The sequence below is a fragment of the Balaenoptera borealis genome (assembly GCF_965194805.1).
Source record: "Balaenoptera borealis genome assembly, chromosome: 11".
NCBI classification, from domain to species: Eukaryota; Metazoa; Chordata; class Mammalia; order Artiodactyla; family Balaenopteridae; genus Balaenoptera; species Balaenoptera borealis.
Window position 1 is genome coordinate 46678681 of NC_138868.1, and position 27821 is coordinate 46706501.

Consider the following 27821-nt stretch of genomic DNA (forward strand, 5'->3'; position numbering starts at 1 on the left):
AATAATTTTTCTTTGTCTTTAATTTTTACCCATTTGATTACTGTGTGTCTCGGCATGTTTCTCCTTGGGTTTATCCTGTATGGGACTCTCTGCACTTCCTGGACTTGGGTGGCTATTTCCTTTCCCATGTTAGGGAAGTTTTTGACTATAATCTCTTCAAATATTTTCTCGGGTCCTTTCTCTCTCTCTTCTCCTTCTGGGACCCCTATAACACGAATGTTGTTGCATTTAATGTTGTCCCAGAGGTTTCTTAGGCTGTCTTCATTTCTTTTCATTCTTTTTCTTTATTTTGTTCCACAGCAGTGCATTCCAGCATTCTGTCTTCCAGGTCACTTATCCATTCTTCTGCCTCAGTTATTCTGCTATTGTTTCCTTCTAGTGTATTTTTCATTTCACTTATTGTATTGTTCATCTCTGTTTGTTTGTTCTTTAATTCTTCTAGATCTTTGTTAAACATTTCTTGCATCTTCTCGATCTTTGCCTCCATTCTTTTTCCGAGGTCTTGGATCATCTTCACTATCATTATTCTGAATTCTCTTTCTGGAAGATTGCCTATCTCCGTTTCATTTACTTGTTTTTCTGGGGTTTTATCTTGTTCCTTCATCTGGTACATAGCCCTCTGCCTTTTTAATCTTGTCTATCTTTCTGTGAACATGGTTTTTTCAAAGCCTTTCTTGAAGGTAGTGCCTTAACAGCTAGGTTTAAATTATTAGCGTTAGTTTTATGGTGAAAAATAATATAATCTTTTACATTCCTGTTATGTTTATTATTTATATGGTGCTTTCATTCTCAGTTCAGCAAACATTTATTAGGTGTGCCAAGCCCTGTGCTTATGTTTGTTGCAGAGTTACAGATGAATAACATGGTCCTTACCCTCAAGAAGCATACCGTCTAATGTTGTATCCATTAATTAACTATTGACAGAGGAACCATTTCACAGTTAATGAATAACATTGGTTTACTCTTTGTTTACTTAGGTCCTTTTTATTCAAAGATCATGTTTGTTAAATTAAGAACCAAAATATATACTCAAAGTTTAAAGCAGGGGTTCTTGTCTAAATGTTACTTTTTTGGGAAGAAAAATAATTAAAGCATAAGATAAAACCAATACTCAGTGCAGAAGTGGAACCAAAATCGGATACCCCTGTGTTACTGTTTCCTAGCGATAGCACTGAGCAACAGTGAAGGCCATGGGCCCCTCTACCATGAACCACCATTTAGTACCTTCTCTAGTGACCCATGTAACTTAGGGTCACTCTGTTGCAATTATTAATAACCCGGGTAATCTGGAGAGTGTCCAGAGTCTATCAAAGTATGCCAAATCCCTCCCATTACATCTTTGATGCACATCTGTTGGTTACTGTTGCTCAAAATGACTCCCAGGAGAGATGACACTTTCTCCTTTGGTACTCACTGTGGTTTATGTTTACCCGGGGAGGAAAAAGCAACACCCTATTTACCTCAATTCAAACACCCTGATGTGTTGCCTTTCCAGATTCCAAAGATCTTCATATGCAGATGGCACTTTGAGAATGTTTATTGATTTATTGATTGAGCTAGGTCTTATTTCACCATAAGAGCATTTTTCAGGCTCTCATTCACAGTAGAAATAGATTTCTTCTTCAAAATCCTCGTTTCATTTAGCATGTAAAAATGTGTTTTCTAAAATCCAGCCACATGGAAGATTTATTTTTATTAATAGGTTTATTGAGGTATAATTTAAATACCATAAAATCCACTCGTTTTAAGTTTCATTTCAGTGACTTTTAGTATATTTAAAGCATTGTACAAGTATCACCACCATCCTATTTTAGAACAATTCCGTCACCCCAAAAAGAAATCTCATGCCCATTTACAGTCACTCTCCACTCTCTGGCAACCACTAATATACTTTCTGTCTCTATAAATTTGCCTTTTCTGGATATTTTATATAAATGGAATCATACAATATATGTTCTTTTATGTCTGCTTCTTTCACTGAGCATAATATACTTGAAGTTCACCTATTTTTTTTAGAAAATTTCTTTAGGGCTGTTAATTATTAATGAAAAATTTTTCACACCCTAAGTGCTTAAGTCACCTTCTGTATTGTTTCAATTTATACCTAATTCAAATGTAATATATAATTAAACTAATTATCTTTTAGTAAATATATTAGAAAAAATATGAGATGTAAAGCCTGATTTCTCAGTTTGAAGAAATGTATTTTACATTTCTCTCTACATGATTTTATAGTTCTTAATTTTTCCATTGCTAAATTTTAACTTTTGCTTATACATTCTAAATGAATATCCACTAGCTTATCTGACTAAATAAAATTTGAGACCTAGGTATCATTTCCATTTCAAAATATAAAAGCCCAAAGTAAGTATATTCAGCATAGTGTGTTAAGAAAATCTCTTGAAAATCTGAAAAAAGTCATTTGTGTAAACCTAGCTTACCTAATCAGTCAGAGAAGCAGAAAGTGAACATTAAAGCATGGAGAATCACAGAATTTGCTAGTAGATCTCCTGAACGATGACCTTCCTGCCACCAGACTCTAGCAGTAATTCTGCGCCCAACACCTGCCCCCCCCAAAATAAGTAAACTAAAATCTATTATCTGTGTCTTTCATGTCAAAGCTGTATATCTCTTATATATGCCTGTGCACCTAATAGAACACAGTAAAGAACAGAAATCCAGAGGAAGGTGATAGGAATAATAATATTTATTGAATTTTTACTGTGTACAAGATGCTACATTTGGTTTACTGTACCTAATCCAACTCAGTGAGTATTATTCCCATTTTAAGACAAAGGAACTATGGCTTAGAGAGAATCTGTACCACTGAGCAAGTAAGTGGCAGAGCCAGGACTCAAACTCAGTTGTACTTGACTCCAAAGCTCGTATTCTTTAACTATAATACGATTCCCCTCGTGAGTCCCAACTATGCAGCATACTTCTTGGAGTTTTGGGTATTTTTGTCTCTTTTCTTAGAGGTATTGAACTGGCCTCACTCCTACCTCCTCATTCCTCCAATCATTTCATCCATATATCCAGCAAGGATGTTTCATTAAGCTTTGGCTTGGAGGAGGCAAAGTTAGGAGATGCTGATTAACTGTATATTATGGTTAACTTAATAAATAATTATCACACATCATTATTTATAAATCTCTAATTTCCACATATTTCTAATATAAAACCTACTAAGTACTCAGAGTCACACCAGATGCAGTTTTGCATTTCTTTGATGACTTAGTTTCTTGAATAACTAACTGGCTTTGCCTCTTAGTCATTAACATGGACCCTACTTATCCTACTATAGATATGATCCTACTATAGATTCTAACTGATGGAAGATTGCTGCTAGAAGAAAAATCTTATAGTAATAAAAAATAAATATTTCATCAGTCTTCATTTTTCCCCCATTGATAAATGACGAGAGAGATTCTTAAAAATCTACAAAATAGGAAAAGAATTTTGTTTTTCTTAGACTTCGTGATCTGGATACATTGCATTTCCTATAACAGGTCTCAAAGAATTACATTTTCGGCCAAAAAAAGATGGGGGGTGATGAAGGGTCTTTTTTCATCTTTTTTCTGCTGTAAAATCAAATACTAATCTTAAAAATGTCAGCAGAAAAACGTTTCAAAGTGAAGACAGGCATCAACACTGGGCTGAATCCAAATTTGGCCTGGAAAAGATATGTGAATGAATGTGTTCATTATAGCAGATGCCTCCAGCGCAGCAGAATTTTAGAATGGCCAGGAAAACAGTATCTTGCTTTTACTTCCTCCCTTTATTTTCTTCTTTTCTTTAGGACAGCTTAGCATTCCTCCTCATCCCTCTCAGCACAACCTCTTCTTGCTTCTCTCACTCTTTCTTTCCAGTTTTACATGGCTGCTCCTTTCTCCTGGTCCTCCTGGAAAACCTCTATAATTGTATAATTAGTTTGGAATTACTGTTCTTTATTAATATTAGTTTAATATTCATAGTTTAAACTAGTGATACAAGGCAATTATAGAATAATTTACTCTAACGCTCAAGAACAGATATTAATTATTATTGTGTTTTCCAGTGAAGAATTAACAAGTATTTATGGAGCATTTTTCTGGACTTTTCAGCTTTTTCATATTATATTTTCAAAGGTCGGGGGCCCTTTTATTCATTCTTCGGGAAATAAGACAGCCTACCAGTACAATTCAGCTTAATAGACATTGAACTACAACCGCCATGTCCCAAGTGTTAGTTATACAAAGTGAACAGTCAAGGTCTCTGCCCTTAAGGAGCACACATGCTTACAGAAAAGATAGATTAGTAAAATAAATCACAACGTAAGTGTTCTAAAACAGGTATAATGTAAGTACTATACATACATTAATTCCTGGTGCAGCAAGGAACACTACAAAGAAATTAGGACATTTGTGCCTTGAAAGATAAATAGGCATTTGTCTTACAGGTGGGGATGAGGTGAGAAGTGGGTGGGCAGGGAAGACATAAATACTACAGGCAGAGAAAACACCATGAACCACTTAGTGGGAATTGTGACTAGAGGTGGAGGCAGAAAGACAAGGTAGTCTGTGGCTAGTCTATACAGGGCTTTGTGTGCCATGTTAAGCAATTTGAATAATGTATAAATAACGAGGATTTTTTACTTCTACGCTCATAATTTTTTTTTAAGGTTTAAACAAACTAATAGCAAGAACAAGATTTGAAGGAACATGGTTACTTGTAAATGTAAAGTTACTTTAACCAGTTTGGTAGAAAATTTTATTTCAACAAAGTCTCTCTCTACTTTTTGTAAAACTCTGTAGTACGAATTGTGTGAGTTGCAATGATGCGTAAGACATGGTTTCTGCTATCCCTTGATTATGTAGTAGGATAGATAGGCATGAAAATCACTAGTACTAAGTAGAATAAGTGGAGACAAAGTGAACTGTTAAACTAGCAGGAGTGTGTCAAGGATTAAGGAGACTAATCTATTCTTTACTTTTTTTAATCCTCCATAGTCTCCCTTACATAATGACACCATGATTTGTGGGAATTCTGTTTTCTCTTCCTCCCATTTCCTCTGGGTTCAGGCTGTGCTGTGTGTGAGTTTTGTCCCCTCCCTCACATGGGGGCATTCTCCATCAGGCTTTCTAATCAACTTTCCATGCTTTCCTGGACTTATTTGTCATTCTCTCCTCGTTTCCCTCTTTTCAGAACCCTCTTTCTATTATTTCTTCTGCTTCAGCCAGTCTTAGAGCATCCTTCAACATTAATATACATGAAAGCTACACAAATCAAGACACTTTTATTAATGTTCTAGAGAACGTTGTTATTCACAAAGGATAATTAGTTACCAATAATTAACCTTCAACCTCAGGATTTATTATCAATATTCAGTCAAAACTGTTAACCCCAGTCATTCTCTGAGAAATAACCACCTCGGAGGAGAGACCTGTCATTTCTTCCATTATTATCGTGTAGCAGAGTCGAGTTTGAAGTACAAACCACCATTCAACGTGGGGGTCAAACCAGATGCTTCGGAACAGAAAGATGGTCCGACTTTACTCTCTTCTTAGTTTTTAATATTTATATTTTTTTGTTCTGGAATTTGGTGCCTTAAGTGAGAATAGTGTCTACTATAGTAAGAGATTGAGAGAATATGGTATAAGTACAGTTATTGTAAGGGGTGTTTAATATGCTAAGAAAAGATCAGAATCTTGGTTACATAAAATCCTCAGCTAAATTCCAGAAATTTTTCATAAGCATTTTGGGCAACAGCCTAACCTTAAAAGAAGAGTTACAAATGCAGATTTAAAATATTTATGTGGAATGGATTAGACACCATTTATTTAAATATTCTTGAAAAGATTCTATATAGCAGTGGTGTGTGTAATTACTTACTTTTACCCAACTTAGTTTCCTTACTAATACTGGTTGATTTATTTGTTTAATTTGGTTCACACCAAACTGAACATTACATATAACCTTCTCATGTGTGTGTTCTCTGGACCTAACTACAGAAGCAATTGTCTGTGTATTTTCCCAATGTCACTAGGGCCCAATTAAACTGAATGACAGAATAGGAATAATGACATCAGTAAGACCCCATGCATAAATTGTCTTGTGACTATGACAGGCATTAATGTTAATTTTAGCATAACTATTATAGCTGTTGGCTATTGAAAGAAAATAAATAAAAGAATAATAAAAATCATAACTACTTTTATTGAGTACTTCTGACATACCAGGAACTAATAAGCTAAATGCTTTATATGCATGGGATAATAATAACTATTATTATTCCCATTTTTTAAATATATTCATGCTATTTTTTTTTTAAGTTTTTTTTTAAAAATTATTTATTTATTTATTTATTAATGGCTGTGTTGGGTCTTCGTTTCTGTGCGAGGGCTTTCTCTAGTTGCGGTAAGCGGGGGCCACTCTTCATCGCGGTGCGCGGGCCTCTCACTATCGCAGCCTCTCTTGTTGCGGAGCACAGGCTCCAGACGCACAGGCTCAGTAGTTGTGGCTCACGGGCTTAGTTGCTCCGCGGCATGTGGGATCTTCCCAGACCAGGGCTCGAACCCGTGTCCCCTGCATTGGCAGGCGGACTCTCAACCACTGCGCCACCAGGGAAGCCCTATTCATGCTATTTTTTAAAATTCTTCCTTAACATATGGTCTGACTTCTTGTCATCTATTGGTAAAATTTGGGCTTATCTGAAACGCACATATCTAGATTTTAGAAAACAGGGTGAAAGCTCATGAAATAATTTTTTTTCATGGATTTTCTAATACTTGATAGTTTGTATTTATATACAGAATTCACTATGAAATTTTAAGAATTTACCCACAAAGATATTTTCAGAGTCAAAAAAAAGTAAGCCATATTTGAAGCCATTTAACTTGTTAAACCTCAGAGAAGATTTTTATTATTCAATAATACATTAATATATTTTTTATTGAAGTATAGTTGATTTAAAATATTGTGTTTCAGGTGTACAGCAAAGTGATTTGGTTTTTATACATATGTAATATATACATTCTTTTTTCAGATTCTTTTCCATTATAGGTTATTATAAGAAATTGAATACAGTAAATCCTTGTTGTTTATTTTATATATAGTAATGTGTATCTGTTAATCCCATACTCGTAATTTATCCCTCCCCCCCTTCCCCTTTAGTAAACCATAAATTTGTTTTCTTTGTCTGTGGTTCTGTTTATGTTTTCTAAATAAATTCATTTGTATTCTTTTTAAAATTTCACATAGAAGTGATATATAATATTTGTCTTTCTCTGTCTGACTTACTTCACTTAGTATAATAATCTCTAGGTCCATCCAATTTGATGCAAATGGCAATATTTCATTCTTTTTTATAATTGAGTAATATTCCATTTGTATATATGTACCACATCTTCTTTACCCACTCATCTTTGATGGACACTTAGGTTGCTTCTGTGTCTTGGCTATTGTAAATAGTGCTGCTATGAACATTAGAGCACGTGTATCTTTTTTTTTTCTATAAATTTATTTATTTATTTATTTATTTTTGGCTGCATTGGGTCTTCGTTGCTGCATGCAGGCTTCCTCTAGTTGTGGCGAGCGGGGGCCACTCTTCATTGCGGTGTGCAAGCTTCTCATTGCAGTGGCTTCTCTTGTTGCTGAGCACGGGCTCTAGACACGCAGGCTTCAGTAGTTGTGGCACGTGGACTCAATAGTTGTGGCTCACAGGCTCTAGAGCACAGGCTCAGTAGTTGTGGTGCACGGGCTTACTTGCTCCGCGGCACGTGGGATCTTCCTGGACCAGGGCTCGAACCCATGTCCCCCTGCACTGGCAGGCGGATTCTTAACCACTGCGCCACCAGGGAAGTCCCCACATGTATCTTTTCGAATTAGAGTTTTCATCTTTTCCGGATATATGCCCAGGAGTGGGATTGCTGGATCATATGGTAATATGTTATATTATTAACATGTGCTGGGCTGTCCTTTGTAGGGAATGATGAGATGATGGATGATGTCCAGCCACCACAAACATCACAAAGACTGTAGAACTGATTTCAGGAGAGGAATTGAGTTCTCTCTGAGCCGTCCATTGTTATATGCCAGATTCCCTTCATGATTAGTTCAGGTTATAAAATAAAATTTTCCTTGTGGAAAGCTAAACACTCTTAGTGAGATCAAATATTAACCTACTTTTCTAGAACTACTTGCATTGACCAGCCCAGACTGTGATTTATAATTCAAATAACATCGATTTACACTTGATACATTTTATGAGAAATTTTAAATTATACTCACTTTAAAATAGAGATCAATTAAACTTTTATCTGATAGTATCTTGTTTAAATAGCTAATGAGTGTAATAGTCTCATGAAAAGAGGAAACCCTGTGCCTCCTCCAAGGAACCTGATGAGCATCTTACCCATTGCCACCATGTCAATTGCGAGAAAGCACTGCCTGGAAGAAAAAAGAGCTAGCGTCTTGGTGGGGCCCACAAGTTACAGAGAAGAAATCCTACTTTATTTCCCTCTGTTTGCATCCACTGACTATTCTTGAAGGCATGAGATTGTAGAGTCTGACATTTGGCTAGTTACTTCCCCCTTCACTTCTGCTCCTGGGGTAGTGGAAGGTGGCAATAAATACAGCATGGATGTTTAGCTGAAGACATTTAATGAATTACAGTTAGTTGAGTGCAACCTGTATTCACTTTTTTAAAGGGAGTGAGTGGGTGGCAAGAGTTCTCCTAACATTTTTATGCATTTGGCTCTGGTTGTGATGTATACTTAGAGACAAACCAGCTGCATGTTTTTTCCACTGAGCACACTGCTATTTGTAATTCATTTTCAATAGATCACTTCAGCAATCGTTTACTGAATACCTACCATGTATAAAATGCTGCAGGCATGTTGATGATGATGATGATGATGATAGTGATAACATATATTAAGCATTTCCTATGTGCCAAGCATTGTGGCTAAGCACTTTATGTGCATTAGAAGATAATAATCTTTACAACCACCCCATGATCTAGATATTATATTCTCCATTTTACGTTTGAGGAAACTGAGTCTAGATAAATAACTTGCCAAGGTCATACAACTAGTAAATGGGAAAAAGTGGAATTCAAACCCAGGGACTTCCACTCTGACAGTGTAGCATACTAGATGTTCTGAAACATCCCTGGCCAGCACTCCCACCACCAGCAATAAAACACTGAACATGTAGTGTAAAATAAAATATCTTATTAAATGCATAACTAAGCACAAGAACGTAAGGGAAATCTTCGTGGGTGAAAAATGAAAAGGAAGCAGGAATCAGGGTGGAATGCTGCTGCTGGCTAAAGCTGCAGCTAACCTGAAAGCATCCAGCTGTACCCTGAACCTAGAGCCTTTGGCATTGGGTGAGGAGACTGAAATCTATAGACATACTTATAAATTAAAAAACATTTCCTAAGCCCATGGCAGTCTCTTGCCTGGATTATTACCCTCTTATTGGTTTCCCTGCTTCCACCTTTGCCCCTTACTCCATTCTATTGTCAACACGGCTGCCAAAGTTACCCTTTTAAAACATACATCAAATCATGTCATTCCTCAGCTAAAACCCCGCAGTTGCTTCTCATCATACTCAGAGGCACTTTCTTAAATTAACTCCATGATTTTGTCCCTCAGTTCCCTATCTGTGCTTAAATGTCACCTTCTCAGTGAGGCCTATCCTGATAACCCTATTTAAAATTTTACCCATCCCTCTCTTAGTTCCCCTTCTCTGCTTTTTTGTGGGTATGTGCACATCACATATATTTATTACATTTATTATCTGGGTCTTGCCACTAGAATGTAGGCTCCAGGAAAACAGAAAATTTCATTTGTTCACTGATCTATCCCCATCTCCTGGATTGTGTCTGATACACAGTCAGTCCTTAATGAAGGAAATTAATGAAAAGGGAAAACAAAAATACAGTACAAAGGACCAACAAAACCCAAAGTTGTTTTCTGAAAAGACTTTATACTCCAGTTTTGTCGAACTCCAGAATCCATCCTTTTAACCATTACCCAGTATACAGTTTCCAAAATACAACTTCCTTCCACCTTCACAAAGCTTACCATCTGGTGAGTGGGCACTGGAATCAGATTGACTGGGACTTAATAGCTCTGTGAGCTTCGGCATGTTATTTTACTTCTCTTTGCCAGTGTCATTAACCATAAATAAGGATGATAATAGTATCTACCTTATAGGGTTATTATGAGCATTAAATGCTGTAGCACATGTAAAGTGCTTTACTGACCAGCACATGATAAGCCTTCAATAAATGTTAATGACTACTGATGATATTTTTGTTATTACACCTTCTCCTCCTCCTTTTCCTTGTGTCAGGTTTAGCTGAGTTCTCCCAGGAAGTGTTATAAATGTGGTGAAAGCCTGTCAGAAGTCCTATAGGTGGACACATCAGTTGTCTAACACAAGAATCAACACTCAAACCAACTGTCCAGTTAATTCTTATTGGCTCTGTGCTGAGTTTTTTTGTTTGTTTTGTTTTGTTTTCAGAAGCACCAAAGATGTATTTATTGCATTTTCTTAGCATAAAAAGCACTGTGCAAAAGTTGTGCTGAGTTTTGATGGCAATAACAGACCAGTGTTGTGAGGAAGAGGGGAGTTGTAGACGAATGGAAGGCATGGTCTGTGTATTGCTCTTGGATCAAGAGAACTTTGTGATAACCCTCCAGGGGCTCCATAAGAACAACCCTCCCCCCAATTCACACATACAGATCTGCACACCACTCTACTTATCACGCTGTACACTCCCTACTGAAAGGTCATGTCCTGATTACTTGAACTGAAAACAAACAATATATGACTGACTCCCCAGTGATATCATGGCAAATATATGGATTTAAAGGTAGGCTGTCACTAAACATTGACACTTTGGGGTGGAAGGAATCTAAAAGTCAGGCCTGCTATCTGTTCTTCCTATCCTCTTTGACGAGATTGCAAACTCAAATGCTTAAAGACACCAAACTGGTAATGTAAATGATTGAAGTGGAAATATGTAGAACTGCAGAATGCTTGTTCCATGTTGAGAGAACATCTTCTATTTAGTTCCATTCTTTTGTTGTTAGGCAGAAATGTGGGCAAGTGTTGCTGGGTCTTGCACTTTTCAAAATAAGACAGAGATCTGGGGGTTTTTTGTTTTGTTGTGGGGGGGGTTGGTTGGTTGGTTTTTAATTTTATTGAAGTATAGTTGATTTACAGTGTTGTGTTAATTCTGCTGTACAGCAGAGTGACTCAGTTTTATATATATATTATATATTCTTTTTCATATTCTTTTCTGTTATAGTTTATTACAGGATATTGAATATAGTTCCCTGTGGTGTACAGTAGGACCTTGTTGTTTATCCATCCTATATATACTAGTTTGCATCTGCTAACCCCACACTCCCACTCTGTCCCTCCCTCAACATGCCCCCCCAGCAACCACAAGTCTGCTCTCTGTGTTTGTGAGTCTTTTTGTAGATATGTTCATTTGTGTCGTATTTTTAGATTCCACATATAAGTGATATCATTTGGTATTTGTCTTTCTCTTTCTGACTTACTTCACTTAGTATGATAATCTCTAGGTCCATCCATGTTGCTGCAAATTTTTAAAATTTTCCTAATTATTAATAATAAAATTCAAAATAAAACAAAAGAACTGCAGGATGCCAGTTTGTAGCCTTTGCTATAGAAATTCTGTGTGGATCTGTGAAGAAAACAATGAGAAATGCAGCATTTTAACTTGAAAGAAAGGTCTGGCTAAAGGTATAAATTTGAGAGGCTTCTAAAGAGAGATGATTACCAAACCCTATTGGGAGGAGAGAGAAGAGAAAAAAATCTGTGGAATGAGAAAAGGAAGAAAGGCCAAAGGGTGAAACAGCACAAGAGAATCACATGTAGGAGATCAAGAGAAGTTGCAAAATTCCTGCTTTCAAATAGAAGTTAAAGAAAGTTGCTAATTTAAGCAGTCTTTCAGTAGGTTATGTAGTGCCATTAAAAATCAACTAATTTATTTTACAAGAAAACAATGAGAATGGAAATATAATTATGAGCTGAAGCTAGGCTCCAGCTTACTCTACAGTTGCATGGAATTTGATGTATTCTCTTGGCGCCTCCAAGTACATTTGAAAGGAGGAGGCATTCCATCTGCTGAAAAGTCATACTGGAAGATGAGGGCAGGGCTGCAGAGTTTCTGTAAGTCTGATTCTGCCTGAGCCTTAGTATACCTGGTGTGCTAGATCCAGTTGCAGGATTCTAGGGCAGTCAAATAATTCCTGACATACAGATTTAAAGGTAAAAGTTTTACAACAGAATAACTTAATCAAAACATAAAAATTTGTTCGAAAGTTTTCATCTTCTAGAGAAAATGGACTTCTCCCAAAAGTATATCTCTTCTTACTTTGCTATCATCATGTATAGAATACAGTATAAAGTGTTTATATCCCCCAAAATTGAGAAGGGAACTATCCAGGCTTAATGAACTTGGTGGGGGGGAGGGGAGTGCAGAGACATGACTGTGAATTATACATGTTTGGACTAGACAGTGTATTCATGGGCAACATGAGGATTGGAAGAAAACATTAGACTATAGATTTTAAATTATTTAAAGAATATTCCACTTTTTTAAATAATGCAATTAAAAGTACATGAACTACTTTGGAGTGTTGACATCATGTATAGTAATAGGAAGTAATTACACTACTTCAATATCTAGGTCCCAAAAGCTTTGGTTTATATATTGACTACCTTAGGGTGTTTCCATAAAATGTTTGGAATGTGTTTACATGATTGAATACATAACTTATTTTGTTAGCCTTTCTTTTAGTATTACCAAGAATAATTGGAGAACAGTGGTTAATTCTTGATTTACCTCAGAGGACACATGGGAGAGCCTAAGTGGGAAGTCAGAAACTGGACACAGGCTGCAGTGCCTCCCATAGGGCTTGAGCAGATAGAGATCCTCCAGGGGCAGGGTTCTTATGAGCACGTGTATTTTGCCCACCCACAGCTCTGCAACAAATGCCTGTCCTCATTTCAGTTATACTCCAGAAAAAGTGAAATCTGCAACCTTGGGATAAGGAACAAGTGTGCCATCAAAGCTATAGGATGAAAATGCTATAGGATTGGAGAGTTAGCTTCCTACTTAGAAGAGCAATGGGAAGGCTAATGCAACAGAGCAGAAATTCCTAACCCCACCCCACTTCCCTTTTGTTTCTTTCACATACATTGAATTACAAATAAGATTTCATTTGAAGAAAAGCCAAAATTGAATTTTAAGAAAAGGTTTGAAACCTACCCCCATCTTTAAATGGCCCAGAGCATTTCACCAAAAAGTTTGTTGAATTGATTATTCAGCATTCAGTACAATAGCCCAAGTCCCCTGATTCCCAATCATTTATTTCTCTAAATGAGCTCTAATCCTTTTACCTGGATCCACTCAACCTGCTCACATTAGAATCACCTGGAGTGCTTTTAAAGGCAACAGATATAAAACTCCTATCAAAGGCCGGTTGAAACCAAAATCTCTGGGGCTGAAGACTGGATATCAGTGTCTTAAAAGTTCCACAGTCGGACTGAGAGGTATTTAAGGATCCCAAAACCCTGAGAATCTGTCATTAACTTTTGCGAAAATACTAATGATGTCTACTATAACTTAATAACATACTTTACAAGTAGACAGTGGGTCACTGTTTGCAGATGACATGATACTATACATAGAGAATCCTAAAGATGCTACCAGAAAACTACTAGAGCTAATCAATGAATTTGGTAAAGTAGCAGGATACAAAATTAATGCACAGAAATCTCTTGCATTCCTATACACTAATGATGGAAAATCTGAAAGAGAAATTAAGGAAACACTCCCATTTACCATTGCAATAAAAAGAATAAAATACCTAGGAATAAACCTACCTAAGGAGACAAAAAACCTGTATGCAGAAAACTATAAGACACTGATGAAAGAAATTAAAGACAATGCAAACAGATGGAGAGATATACCATGTTCTTGGATTGGAAGAATCAACATTGTGAAAATGACTCTACTACCCAAAGCAATCTACAGATTCAATGCAATCCCTATCAAACTACCACTGGCATTTTTCACAGAACTAGAACAAAAAAATGTCACAATTTGTATGGAAACACAAAAGACCCCAAATAGCCAAGCAATCTTGAGAAAGAAAAACGGAACTGGAGGAATCAGTCTCCCTGATGTCAGACTATACTACAAAGCTACAGTAATCAAGGCAGTATAGTACTGGCACAAAAACAGAAATATAGATCAATGGAACAGGATAGAAAGCCCAGAGATAAACCCAGGCACCTATGGTCACCTTATCTTTGACAAAGGAGGCAAGAATATACAATGAAGAAAAGACAGCCTCTTCAATAAGTGGTGCTGGGAAAACTGGACAGCTACATGTAAAAGAATGAAATTAGAACACTCCCTAACACCATACACAAAAATAAACTCAAAATAGATTAAAGACCTAGGGGCTTCCCTGGTGGCGCAGTGGTTTAGAATCTGCCTGCTAATGCAGGGGACGCGGGTTCGAGCCCTGGTCTGGGAAGTTCCCACATGCCGCGGAGCAACTAGGCCCGTGTGCCACAGCTACTGAGCCTGCGCGTCTGGAGCCTGTGCTCCGCAACAAGAGAGGCCACGATAGTGAGAGGCCCGCGCACCACGATGAAGAGTGGCCTCCGCTTGCCGCAACTAGAGAAAGCCCTCGCACAGAAACGAAGACCCAACACAGCCAAAAATAAATTAATTAATTAATTAATTAAAAAAAATAGATTAAAGACCTAAATGTAAAGCCAGACACTATAAAACTCTTAGAGGAAAACACAGGCAGAACACTCTGTGACATAAATCACAACAAGATCCTTTTTGACCCAGCTCCTAGAGAAATGGAAATAAAAACAAAAATAAACAAATGGGACCTAATGAAACTTAAAAGCTTTTGCACAGCAAAGAAAACCATAAACAAGACAAAAAGACAACCTTCAGAATGGGAGAAAATATTTGCAAATGAAGCAACTGACAAAGGATTAATCTCCAAAATATATAAGCAGCTCATGCAGCTCAATATCAAAAAAACAAACAACCCACTCCAAAAATGAAAGGAAGACCTAAATAGACATTTCTCCAAAGAAGATATACAGATTGCCAACAAACACGTGAAAGGATGCTCAGCATCACCAAGCATTAGAGAAATGCAAATCAAAACTACAATGAGGGGGCTTCCCTGGTGGTGCAGTGGTTGAGAATCTGCCTGCCAATGCAGGGGACACGGGTTCGAGCCCTGGTCTGGGAAGATCCCACATGCCACAGAGCAACTGGGCCCGTGAGCCACAACTACTGAGCCTGCGCGTCTGGAGCCTGTGCTCCGCAACAAGAGAGGCCGCGATAGTGAGAGACCTGCGCACCGCAATGAAGAGTGGCCCCAGCTCGCCACAACTAGAGAGAGCCCTCGCACAGAAACGAAGACCCAACACAGCTAAAAATTAAAAAAAAAATTTAAAAAAAAATGAAAAACTACAATGAGGTATCACCTCACACCGGTCAGAATGACCATCATCAAAGAAATCTACAAACAATAAATGCTGGAGGGGGTGTGGAGAAAAGAGAACCCTTTTGCACTGTTGGTGGGAATGTAAATTGATGCAGCCACTATAGAGAATAGTATGGAGTTCCTTAAAAAAACTAAAAATAGAACTACCATGTGACCCAGCAATCCCATTCCTGGGCATATACCCTGAGAAAACCATAATTCAAAAAGAGTCATGTACCACAGTGTTCTTTGCAGCTCTATTTACAATAGCCAGGACATGGAAGCAACCTGAGTGTCCATTGACAGATGAATGGATAAAGAAGATGTGGCGCATATATACAATGGAATATTACTCAGCCATAAAAAGAAACAAAATTGAGTTATTTGTAATGAGGTGGATGGACCTAGAGTCTGTCATACAGAGTGAAGCAAGTCAGAAAGAGAAAAACAAATACCATATGCTAACACATATATATGGAATCTTAAAAAAAATGGTTCTGATGAACCTAGGGGCAGGACAGGAATAAAGGTACAGACGTAGAGAATGGACTTGAGGACATGGGGTGGGGGAAGGGTAAGCTGGGACGAAGTGAGAGAGTAGCATTGACATATATACACTACCAAATGTAAAATAGCTAGCTAGTAAGAAGCAGCTGCATAGCACAGGGAGATCAGCTCGGTGCTTTGTGACCATCTAGAGGGGTGGGATAGGGAGGGTGGGAGGGAGGCACAAGAGGGAGGGGACACAGGGATATATGTATACATATAGCTGATTCACTTTGTTATACAGCAGAAACTAACACAACATTGTAAAGCAATTATACTCCAATAAAGATGTAAAAACAAAAAGAGACCTGTGGTTTACAAGAAAAGCTGTGGAAAAACAACACATTTTGCTTTATTGTTTTTCTTACAAAACAAATTCATTTGTTTAATTGGGGGTCGGGGGTTGGAGTTGCAGAGACTATACTTGGCCAAAACTGAAATCTGTGATCTTTTCCATTCAAGAAAGTTAACTGAAGCTGACATGACTTCTGGGAAGTGCATTGCAGCTGACATCTGGGCATGCCCCATGCCAAAGTGTTATCATGAGAAACTGGTCCACCAGGAACGGAATTTGAATCCAAAAGATTGAGTAAAAAAAAAAAGAAAAAAGTTATCTGGACTGTATCACCTTTTTTGGAATGAACAAACTTAAAATTTTTATAGCATAACTCTTTCTCTAGTGGGATGCTGTGTCACAATTGGCAGTTACTTGTTCTTCCGAACACAACTCTATTCTGTTTCACAGGACTTCCTCCCAATGTTTTAAAACCTTTTAAGTGACAGTACATTTTAGAACTACCATCCCAGGCCCCTGCAGAGTGCTAAACACATCTTTGCTACTCTGAAAAATGTTCGTGGTTATAGTATAATATATCCTTAGGTACCAGTGCGGTGCAGAAAGCCTTCTGTCCAAATGCAAATCTTATTTTATGTAACCGTTGCTTCAGTTTATTTATGTCTTTTATCTGTCATCTTGCTTTTCTTCTTGGTCTTGAAAAAAATGAGATTCTATATCCAGAAATGCTTTAGGAATGCTTACTATGCTGTAAAAGGCAAAGGAGCTCTGTATCGTTATGTTTATGATTGACATTTGTGTAATCTTAAAACACCATTGACCCCAGATCTTTTTGTTTTCCATGGGTGAGCACTTGTCGAAGGCAGTAAAAAGATTAAGGTACACATCTCACAGGATGAACGTAAATAAATTATAAATACTTCCTATTCCTTCTCCTCCTTAAATCTGAAAATCATACTTGTTATTTAAGTCATTGATTAAAATGGTGAAAAGAGCAGAACTTCATAGCAGGCCACTTGACACTTCCTTTTCGGATAGTGTCAATCTACTTAGCAAATGTGATGGGAAAGGTAATTTGGAATCTAATCACAGAATGCCTAGAATGTCACATTACGAGTTTAGATTAATATTATTGTCTAGTCACTAAGAAGCATGCAATAGCATTCTCTAGAACAGGGCAGTGACCTGCTTGTGTTTCAGAAACTTAACAGCAGTGTAGAAGATGTTCAGGAGGATTGAGAGGTTAGAGGAACAGAAGCCACTTAATAGGCTAGTGTAACAGGTGAGTATTGATGAGAGTACTTAAGGAGAGATCCACAAAGAAAGTTATCTATAGCATGGTTTGCTTTAAACAAGGGAGACAAACCAAATGCCTATGGAGGCCAAACAAATAAGGCAAATGAGTTAATTAAGCAGGCCAAAGGAAGAGACTGTCTAATGAGGGCAGCCCCTCAGCCCCAGCAGTTGTCACCATGCAGGAATGCAGGAATATTTTTACCACATCTTTCAGCTTTTCAAAAGAAGTTAGAAATTTAGCTTTTATGTAGAATCTTTTCATTTTTAAATGTTGGCTTAATTTTTTAAAAGTCTTCGACAACCAAAGAAAGAAACACATCTGCAGCCAGATGTAGCTAATAGGAGGCTGACTTTACAACCTGTAGCTTTTAGCTTCTTCTGGTTGTGAATTCTTGAGTGTAGTAGGGAAAAGGCCTAAGGATAGGAATTTAAAAACTTTTGATGAGATATAGCCTGATAACATAATTGAGAAAAGAATGTAAAATGCAAAACTTATGACTCTCTTTGTGGATAATGGAAGCAAAGATTTTATTAAAAACTTGTCCCTAAAAAGCACTTTATACATAGATTATTCTTCTAGTTTAATTTTGCTTAGGTAGCACTGTTTCCTTCTTATTAGTCAGCATAGTTAGCATTTTTGAGTAATCATAGATTTGATGGAGACTTGTGGAGGAGCTGCTGAATTACGGAAGAAGTTATTACAGCAGAAAATAAATTATGTGGTGCTATAAATACTTAACTCAGTGACTCAGCAAATTCCCTTTATGTCCAAAGGGAAACATTTTGTACCTAACTCATGAAGTCTGTTTTTAATTTCTGCAGCCTTGCAGTTGTCCCCGTTTGTCACTGATAGATTTTTCTGTGATGAGAGAGGCATAAAGATAAAGAGAGACCACTTTCAGAGGGAGATTAAGTACTGGGGAAATGAAAGCAGAGAGAACGCTCAGTCATAGGACTGCTTCAGTACTGACGGCAGGGGATTACCAGGAAGAAGTCAGAGAACCAGCTGGAATGACCGTGAGAAATTAAATAGTTTTATTATACTCTTGGGTGACATTTCCAGCTAATAAAATTAGAATGAATATTGTAATGTTAGAAGCAAACCACTGGAAAACATGTAATTAACTTTTAAAAAATTCAACAAGCATTCTGTATATCCCCAATACTCATATTTAAGATACTTTAACCAGACATTTGAGTTGATTCCAAGATGTGCCAGAGATGGCTTTAAGAGAGAGGTGATATGTACACAAAAATTTTTAATTATTCGTGTTTAATTGATTAATAGTTTAAGGCTTAGTTTTTAAAACCTAATAAATTGTTGGCCTTTTAATAAATATTTATTATCATCTCTTAATGACCATGTGAAGATAGGAACAATATAGGAACTGATTTCACATAATACATTTTCGTATAAAACAGTAGGGTATTACTTCTTTAAAAAAAAACCCTCTGTACCTTGATCATTTTTGCTGTAATACAAATACTAATACTCTTTATTGCTATTACACTGTACTACATTGGCAGCTAAAATCTGTCAGTAGTTGTTCTATCTTATATAATTCTGAGAGAGGTTTTAAGATAGCATTTTAGCACATTCTTGAACAAAAATAGTCCTAGATGTAAATAGAATGAAATAATTGTTAGAGAAGTATAAATAAGGTTCTATATAAGTGTCTTAGTCTGCTCAGATTGCGGTAATAAAATACCATAGACTGGGTGGTTTAAACAACAGCATTTTATTTTCTCACAGTTCTGGAGGCTGGAAATCCAAGATCAAGGTTCCAGCCAATTTGATTTCTGGTTAAGGACTCTCTGGCTTGAATCCACCTCTTGCTCTTTCCTCATAGGGCCTTACCTCATGCATATGTGGGGAGTAGAGAGGGAGGGGGAGAGAGAGAGAGAGCTCTCTGGTATCTCTTCTTATAAGGGCACTAATCCTATCAGATTAGGGCCCCATCCTTATGAGCTCATTTAACCTTAGTTACTTCCTTCAAATACAACCACTCTGGGGAGTTAGGTCTTCAACATATGAAGTTTAGGGAGGCACAAACAGTCCTAACAGATAGGAAATAGAGAGGGAGTAACCAGGAAAGGCATTTTGAAAGAGACCTTTGAATAGGCCTTTGGAGAATGAATAGGATTTTTTTTTTTTAATTTTTATTTATTTATTTATTTACGGCTGTGTTGGGTCTTCGTTCCTGTGCAAGGGCCTTCTCCAGTTGTGGCAAGCAGGGTCCACTCTTCATCACGGTGCATGGGCCTCTCACTATCGCGGCCTCTCTCGTTGCGGAGCACAGGCTCAGCAATTGGGGCTCACGGGCCCAGCTGCTCCGCGGCATGTGGAATCCTCCCAGACCAGGGCTCGAACCCGTGTCCCCTGCACTGGCAGGCAGACCCCTCAACCACTGCGCCACCAGGGAAGCCCAGGATTTTAACCATTAGAGATTGGAAGGAGAGATTCCAAGTGGCAGAAATAGTTTAACCAATGTCATGGTAGTGGGAAAGCAAAGAATATGTTCAGCACACACAGCATTCAGCTCCTTCACCTGCAGGATGACATCTACATAAGTGAATAGTACTCAGGAAGTCCAGAAAGAGAGGATGTGGCCAAATTATTTAGTATCTTTTAAAACATCATTTCCTGGTTTCAGTACTGCTCTAACTAGTTGTGTGACCTTGATTATGTCCCTTTACTTCTGTGTGTCTTAACATCCCCATGTGTCAATGAAAAAAAATTCAACTGTCTCTCAGGTTTCTTTTAACTTAGGGAGTCTATACTTCAAAAAAAAAAAGTAAGTGATTTAAGTTTAACACATGTTATGTGTTTGTGTGTGCCTGTATACTTTCACATTTGTGCTCTCACACCAGCAGATATGCATACTTCTGCAAGTGTTTGATGATAGGCATAAAAACCTACTGTCACTTAGGTATGTTGAACTTGAACTCCTCCCACCTCTCCATGAATTAGGAACCTTTCTCTGCATATTCCAAGGACCCAAACTGGACCTCCCAGGGAGAACTGACCAGGCAAACTGGGGAGATAGATGATTTCCCCAGCCTTGTTCCATGCCCTTTTCCAACTTCATTGGCCCTCTTATTTTCTCCTGCATCAGACTTCCAGTTTCCTTATGACTGCTTTTTCTACCCTGCTACGGAAACTTAATCTCAAAGCCTTTTTTGTATTCATTGGTAGGCAACTGGCTAAATGTATCCCCAAACCTTCAGGGATATTTGCCTTTTAGTAGGAACTAGAACTTAAACTATAAGAAAGAAACATGGATAGTAAAATTCTAGACATTAATAAATGGACATAAAAGCTGGGAATTGGGGGTGCAGAGGTGGATTTTCTGGTGTTCCTAAAATCCTTAGAAGTGGGAAATGATCCCTTGGAGCTTAAAAACCATCCCCAGTCCTAGAAGAGTTTAGTATAGCTTTACAGCTATTTTATTCTTAGCCTGGACCTGTCTTAGTTATTTTTAGCCAGATAATACTGTTATTTACTTATTTTTTAGAATTCTGGGTATAGTTGTGGACTTACCATGCAAACACTTAGGTAACTTTGACCTGATCTTTATGATTCAGTAGATAATTCTTCTTGGGAAATGGCTACTAGATCAACAGCTTGTTCATCATTCTAGAGGCTCAGTTTTAATGAATCTTTCCAAAATAAATAAGGAACAGTAGAACTGAAATTGAAGAAGAGCTGTTTTCCTCAAAAACAAGGACATATTTCTTTTCAAGAAATAACCTTTTCCCCCACTATATATAGTCAACTTATAATACTGAGTTTTTCTTCTCAAAAATAGGTTGGTCTGCCTCTATCAGATACACATCCAAGTCAAAAAGGTGTTGTGTTTATAATGAACTTAGGTGACTCATCTGAGAATATTCTATCCTTCAGAAGCACTTCAATGTCCAGCCCTAGTACTCACTGCTCTGTGGCCTCCACTTTGTGTGGGCACCAGCTTCATGACTCATACCGGCTGTCCATCACTTGTTCTCTGAAGACCGCAGTTTCAAAATATAACCCTTAGAAAACAGTTGCAGTTACTTCACCTGCAATTGACTGTACTATGGATGCAACCTACAATTTGAGTCTTTATTTGGTCATTGACAAGAGTCTTAAGTTTTTGAGTCAAAATTTCAATAAAATTCAGAAATTTAGGCCCCAAGATGTTGATTTTGTTGTTTGTAAGGATGCTTTCAGGACTTACTTTGCTTTTCATAATTCTAACAAAATAATTTAACGGTGTGTGTGTCTGTGTGTCTAGAAAAGTTGAGTAGATGGAAACTAAGGAAGGAGAAGATGTACCTCAAAATTGTAATCTAACAGTACTGTGATTTCTGCTTTCATCTAGTAAGAAGTAGAAAATAATATAAGGAAGAAGTTCATTTTTCTTAAGATTATTTACTTGGTAATAAAACTCAAGTTAAAAATCACTTGAAATCAAAGCTTGCTGATTGTGTTTTCCCTCTAGATTCTTTGTTATCAGAACAGTCTCTAAGATAGTGATAACATTATCCAAATTTAATCAGAGGATTTAAATTCTAAAGTTTAATCACATAAGAAAAGAAATGTGCTTTTCCAGGGGATACATCTTTGTCTTTTTTATCCTACTATAGTAGTGAACTGTTACATGCAGGACATCTAGAGCTGGATGACTGTTGCCGGCTTTCTAGGTGCCTGGCCTGCCTGGCTGCCTCTGTATGTCCCTAAAACTGCTTACTGTTCCTCTACCGAGGCAGGTGCTTATATTTTCTGGAGATATCCATGACTTCCCACATGGGCTTTCGGCTGTTGCACATGACCTAGTACAACTATGCCTAATGCAACTATGTTGCACATGACCTAGTACAACCTTGGCATAGTTGTACTACTTACTAAATACATATTAAGTGCCAGGTACTATGCTAAGTGTTTTCCATATCGAATCTTCCCACCTCCTTGGGGCAGAGCTAAGCTGACATGAAATTAGCACGGACGGTACACCATAATTTTCTTAGTTTTGCTTTCATAATATACCTTCTGAATTACCAAGGTTGTGGTGAATGACTACTACCCTTCAGGATTGGGAGCTCATTTTTTTCTTTTTTTATTGTGGTAAAACACACATAACATAAAATTTACCATCTTCACTGCTTTTAAGTGTACAGTTCAGTGACATAAAATACATTCACATTGCTGTGCAGCTATCACCACCATCCATCCCCATAATTCTTTTCGTCTTGTAAAACTGAAACTCCATACCTATTAAACAATATCATTCCCCATTCACTTCTCCCCCTATCCCCTGGTAACCACCATTTCATTTTCAGTCTTTATGATTTTGACTACTCTAAGTACATCATATAAGTGGGATCATACAGTATTTGTCTCTCTGTGACTGGCTTACTTCACTTAGCATGATGTCCTCAGGGTTCATCCATGTTATAGCATATTGCAGAATTTCCCTTTTAAGACTGAATAATTGTATGTATATACCATGTTTTGCTTATCTATTCATCAGTCGAAGGACACTTGGGTTGCTTTGACATTTTAACTATTGTGAATAATAATAATGCTGCTATGAACATACCTACACAGATATCTTTTAAAGGCTCTGCTTTCAGTTCTTTTGAAGTAGAATTGCTGGATCATATGGTAATTCTATTTTTAATTATTTAAGAAATTAATCATACTGTTTCCCACAGCAGTTATACCATTTTACATTTCCACCAACAGTATACAAGGGTTCCCCTTTCTCCACATCCTCACCAACACGTGTTACTTTCTGATTTTTTTTTTTGAGTAGCCATCCTAGTGGGTGTAAGGTGGTATCTCATTGTAGTTTTGATTTGCATTTCCCTAATAATTAGTGATGTTAAGCATCTTTTCATGTGCATATTGGCCATTTGTATATCTTCTTTGGAGAAATGTCTATTTCAGTCCCTTACCCATTTTTAATCAAGTTGTTCTGTTGTTGTTGTTGTTGAGTTTTAGAAGTTCTATATATATTTTGGATATTAATCCTTTATCAGATATTTGATTTGCAAATATTTTCTCCCATTGTGTGGGTTGCCTTTTTGCTTTGTGGATTGTGTCTTGATGCACAAAATTTTTAATTTCATGAAGTCCAACTTGTCTTTTTTCTTTTGTTACCTGTGCCTTTAATGTCATATCTAAGAAATCATTGCCAAATCCAATGTCATCATATTTATATACGACACTAATCCAAATCTCTTTAGACCTGTGTAACACACTATAAAAATTGCTTTTTAGTGATTACTTCAGGTCACTGAAAAGACTCTACAAGCACTATAAAGGTGGTTTTCCTTTCATCTCTGATAAAGTGAAATCCAAGAATCATTAGTGTCACCAAAGCTGTTTTTAGAGTAGCTAATCTATAATTTTTATCTAGGAACAATATTCAGTTCCATCAGCGGAGGAATGAGTTACTTTAGAACACGTGCTATTTTGGGTAAATGTATAGCATCTTTGCCTTTGTCACTCTATCTCTGGAATCTGCCAAGACAGTAGGGCTTGGGCATTGGAACCAGTGGTTGTCAGTGCCTCTTCCACCCTCACTTGTTAAACCGTTGCATTGTTCCAAATGTCAATTCTCTCACTCTAGATCAATTTGCTTAGATCAAATTCCTCTGTGCTCCAGGAGGAATCTTGTACATACTAATGAACAAAGAGAAAGAAACAGTATAGATCATCTACTCTGAGCAGTATAAGTCAAGGGAATGACCTCTTGTAAATTAGATTTCAGTTAATGGGTATCTTTATAGAAATGTATCCTTGGGCTTCCCTGGTGGCGCAGTGGTTAAGAATCCGCCTGCCAATGCAGGGGACACAGGTTCGAGCCCTGGTCTGGGAAGATCCCACATGCCGTGGAGCAACTAAGCCCGTGAGCCACAACTACTGAGCCTGCGCTCTAGAGCCTGCGAGCCACAACTACTGAAGCCCGCATGCCACAACTACTGAAGCCCGCATGCCTAGAGCCCATGCTCTGCAACAAGAGAAGCCACTGCAATGAGAAACCCGCGCACCACAACGAAGAGTAGACCCTGCTCACCACAACCAGAGAAAGCCCACACGCAGCAACGAAGACCCAACACAGCCAAAAATTAAAAATTAATTAATTAATTAATTAATTTTCAATAAAAAGAAATGTATCCTTAAGACAGAGATTGCATAATAGATTGAGGCCAAATCACAAAATTTTAATATCCAGCAAAACTTTACAATATCCTGATTAATTTTTTTCTAATTAACCTAGGATTAAAACCGTAAACATTTTGGGGAATTCCCTGGAGTTCCAGTGGTTAGGACTCCATGCTTTCACTGCCAAGGGCCCGTGTTCAATCCCTGGTTGGGGAACTAAGATCCTACAAGCCATGTGGCATGGCTAAAAAAATAACCTTAAACATTTCGTTTCAAACCACATAGTTGAAAATCTTATTTTGGACTACTTTCCTGCCTTGATAAATACAGTAAAATAAGCACAATTGGCCAAACTTTTTATTTCAGAGTTTTTTAGAACTTTGGGTTTATTATTTGAAATACAGTTCTTACCTAGGAACAGAGATTCTGTAGGTAAAGTTTCAATAACCTGCCGAATCTTAGCTGAGCCTAAAACATGCCCTGCAAGGTTTGGAGTTTGAATTTGTCATTTTTCTGAAATCTCGCAAGTACTAGGGATAAATACTATACCTGTGGTTGCTAAAGAGTAAAAACTCTACATGACATAATAGAGATTTATTTCCAGACCACTCAAGGGCCCACATATTTTGAAAGAACAAAATTCTAAGATAATGAAAGAACTTTAACACTTGCTTCTAGGTCATTTTAATAGAAGTTGACCCATCCACTAGCTTAGTCTAAACATATTTCTTTTCCGTGTCTCAATTTACATATTTGTAAAAACAGATTTCAAAAGAATATTCTCTGAGAAGCAACTAATAAAAATTATTTTCTGTTTAACTTTATTCCACATATAATAATTGCATTTTAAAGTGTTTTCTAATTTAAGACCTTTCAAAGTAATATATGTATATAAGTCAGAAATATAAAGATTACATGGTTTATAACAAAAAACAAAGGTCTCTGCCTTACTTCCAAGATCTGCTTTCCAGAGACAATCATGTTCAGTTGTTCAGATGTTTCTTTTGGTATTTGGCTTAGTGTTTCTAACATGCTTTTAATTGCTACTCTTAATTTTACAATGTTAGACGTAATCAGTTGACTTGGAATATGAAAATTTAGATCTCTTACTTTCACCACCATACCACCTCTACATATTCTTACTTATAAATTCCCTCCCTCCTTCCATTCCACACAAATACCACCCCACCTGGCAAAAAGTCTGATGCCGTAGTGATTTCTAATCCTTTGTGTAACCCATTTTTTCCTTGTGCTCTTTTATAGGATTCTCTTTTAAGGATTAAGTGTCCCTAATGATATACTTTAATGTGGTTCTTTTTTCATTCAGTTTGCCAGACATGAGATGGCTCTTTCAATTTGAAAATCCATGCCCTTCGATTTATTTATTTATTCATTTATTTAATCATCTGTTTTTCCTGCTTTTCTTTCTCGAACTCCTACTAGTCGGATACTAATGCCTAGACTAGTACTCTATTTTTTTTCAATATTTTATTATGAAATTTTTCAAACAGAGAGAAAAAATTTTTTAATTTACAGTAGACATCCATAAACCTACCATCTAGAGTCTAGTATTAACATTTTTTCTATCCTTTCTTTATACATATCTATCCATCCATCAATCCATCTTATTTTTTATGTATTTTAAAGCAAATTATAGTCAACATATAATTCCAGTACTTCAACACACATGTCGTTTTGTAGTGAGAATTGTAATTAGAGTTTGCATTTTCTTCTTTTGAGGTAAAATTTACATACAAACTTATGTGTACATTTACTAAGTTTTTTTAGTACTTTTTTTAAAAAGTAAATTTACTTTATTTATTTATTTTTGGCTGCGTTGGGTCTTCGTTGCTGCATGCGGGCTTTCTCTAGTTGTGGCGAGTGGGGGTTACTCTTGGTTGCGGTGCACAGGCTTCTCATTGCGGTGGCTTCTCTTGTTGCCGAGCACAGTCTCTAGGCACGCGGGCTTCAGTAGTTGTGGCACGCGGTCTCTAGAGCGCAGGCTCACTAGTTGTGGCGCACGGGCTTAGTTGCTCCACGTCATGTGGGATCTTCCCGGACCAGGGCTCGAACCCGTGTCCCCTGCATTGGCAGGCAGATTCTTAAGCACTGCACCACCAGGGAAGCCCTTAGTAGCTTTATTAAGGTATAACTGACACATAAACTTACATAGTTAAACTGTACAATTTGATTTGATAAGTTTTGACATATATATATGTATGTGTGTGTGTATATACATACACATACACATTCCCCCATGGAACCATCACCACAATCAATATAGTGAACATACCCATTACCCCAAAAGTTTCCTCATGTTTCATTGTAATCTCTTCATCTCATCTAACCTTCACCCCCATCCCCAGGAAACTACTGATCTAATTTCTGTCACTACAGAATTTGCATGTAGTTAGCATACTCTATGGTTTTATATATAAATGTAGTTATACAGTATATGATCTTTTTTGTCTGATTTCTTCAGCATAATTATTTTGAGATTCATCTATGTTGTTTTAGTTTATTCCTTTTTATTGCTGAGTAGTATTCCATTGTAAAAAAAAAACCCCACAGTTAACCTTTTGGTGAACATTTGTTGTTTCCAGATTTTATCCATTACAAATAAAGCTACTGTGAATAGTTGTATACAGATCTTTGTATGGACATACATTTCATTTTTTCTTGGGTAAATACCTAAGAACGGAGTGGCTGGATCATATGGTAGGTGTATGTTTAACTTTTTAAGAAATGGCCGAAGTTTTTTTCCAAAGTGCTACCATTTTATATTCCTTTCAGTAGTGAATGAGAGTTCCAGTTCCTCACACACTAATGTCATTGCTTTTAATTTTAGCCATTCTATAGATATGTAGTGATATCTCATTGTGATTTTTATTCACATTTCCCTAATGACTGATAATGTTGAGAGTCTTTTCATGTGCTAATTTGCTTTCTGTGTATCATATTTGGTAAAGTGTCTATTCAGGTA

The 27821-nt window shown here is 37.1% G+C and overlaps 1 protein-coding gene across 16 annotated transcripts in view; it reads left to right on the plus strand.

Moving 5' to 3' along the window:
• The window catches only part of SBF2 (SET binding factor 2), a 468341-nt gene that overhangs the window by 352750 nt on the left and 87770 nt on the right, over positions 1-27821 (plus strand). Inside the window, exon 18 of one of the 16 annotated variants that reach the window (XM_082341356.1) lies at positions 16560-19114. The exons of the other annotated variants lie outside the window; for them this stretch is intronic. Coding sequence (XP_082197482.1) covers positions 16560-16571 — 12 coding nt within the window. The 3' untranslated portion in view covers positions 16572-19114. Of the gene's footprint in view, positions 1-16559; positions 19115-27821 lie in introns of those variants that run through there. 16 annotated transcript variants of the gene reach the window in all.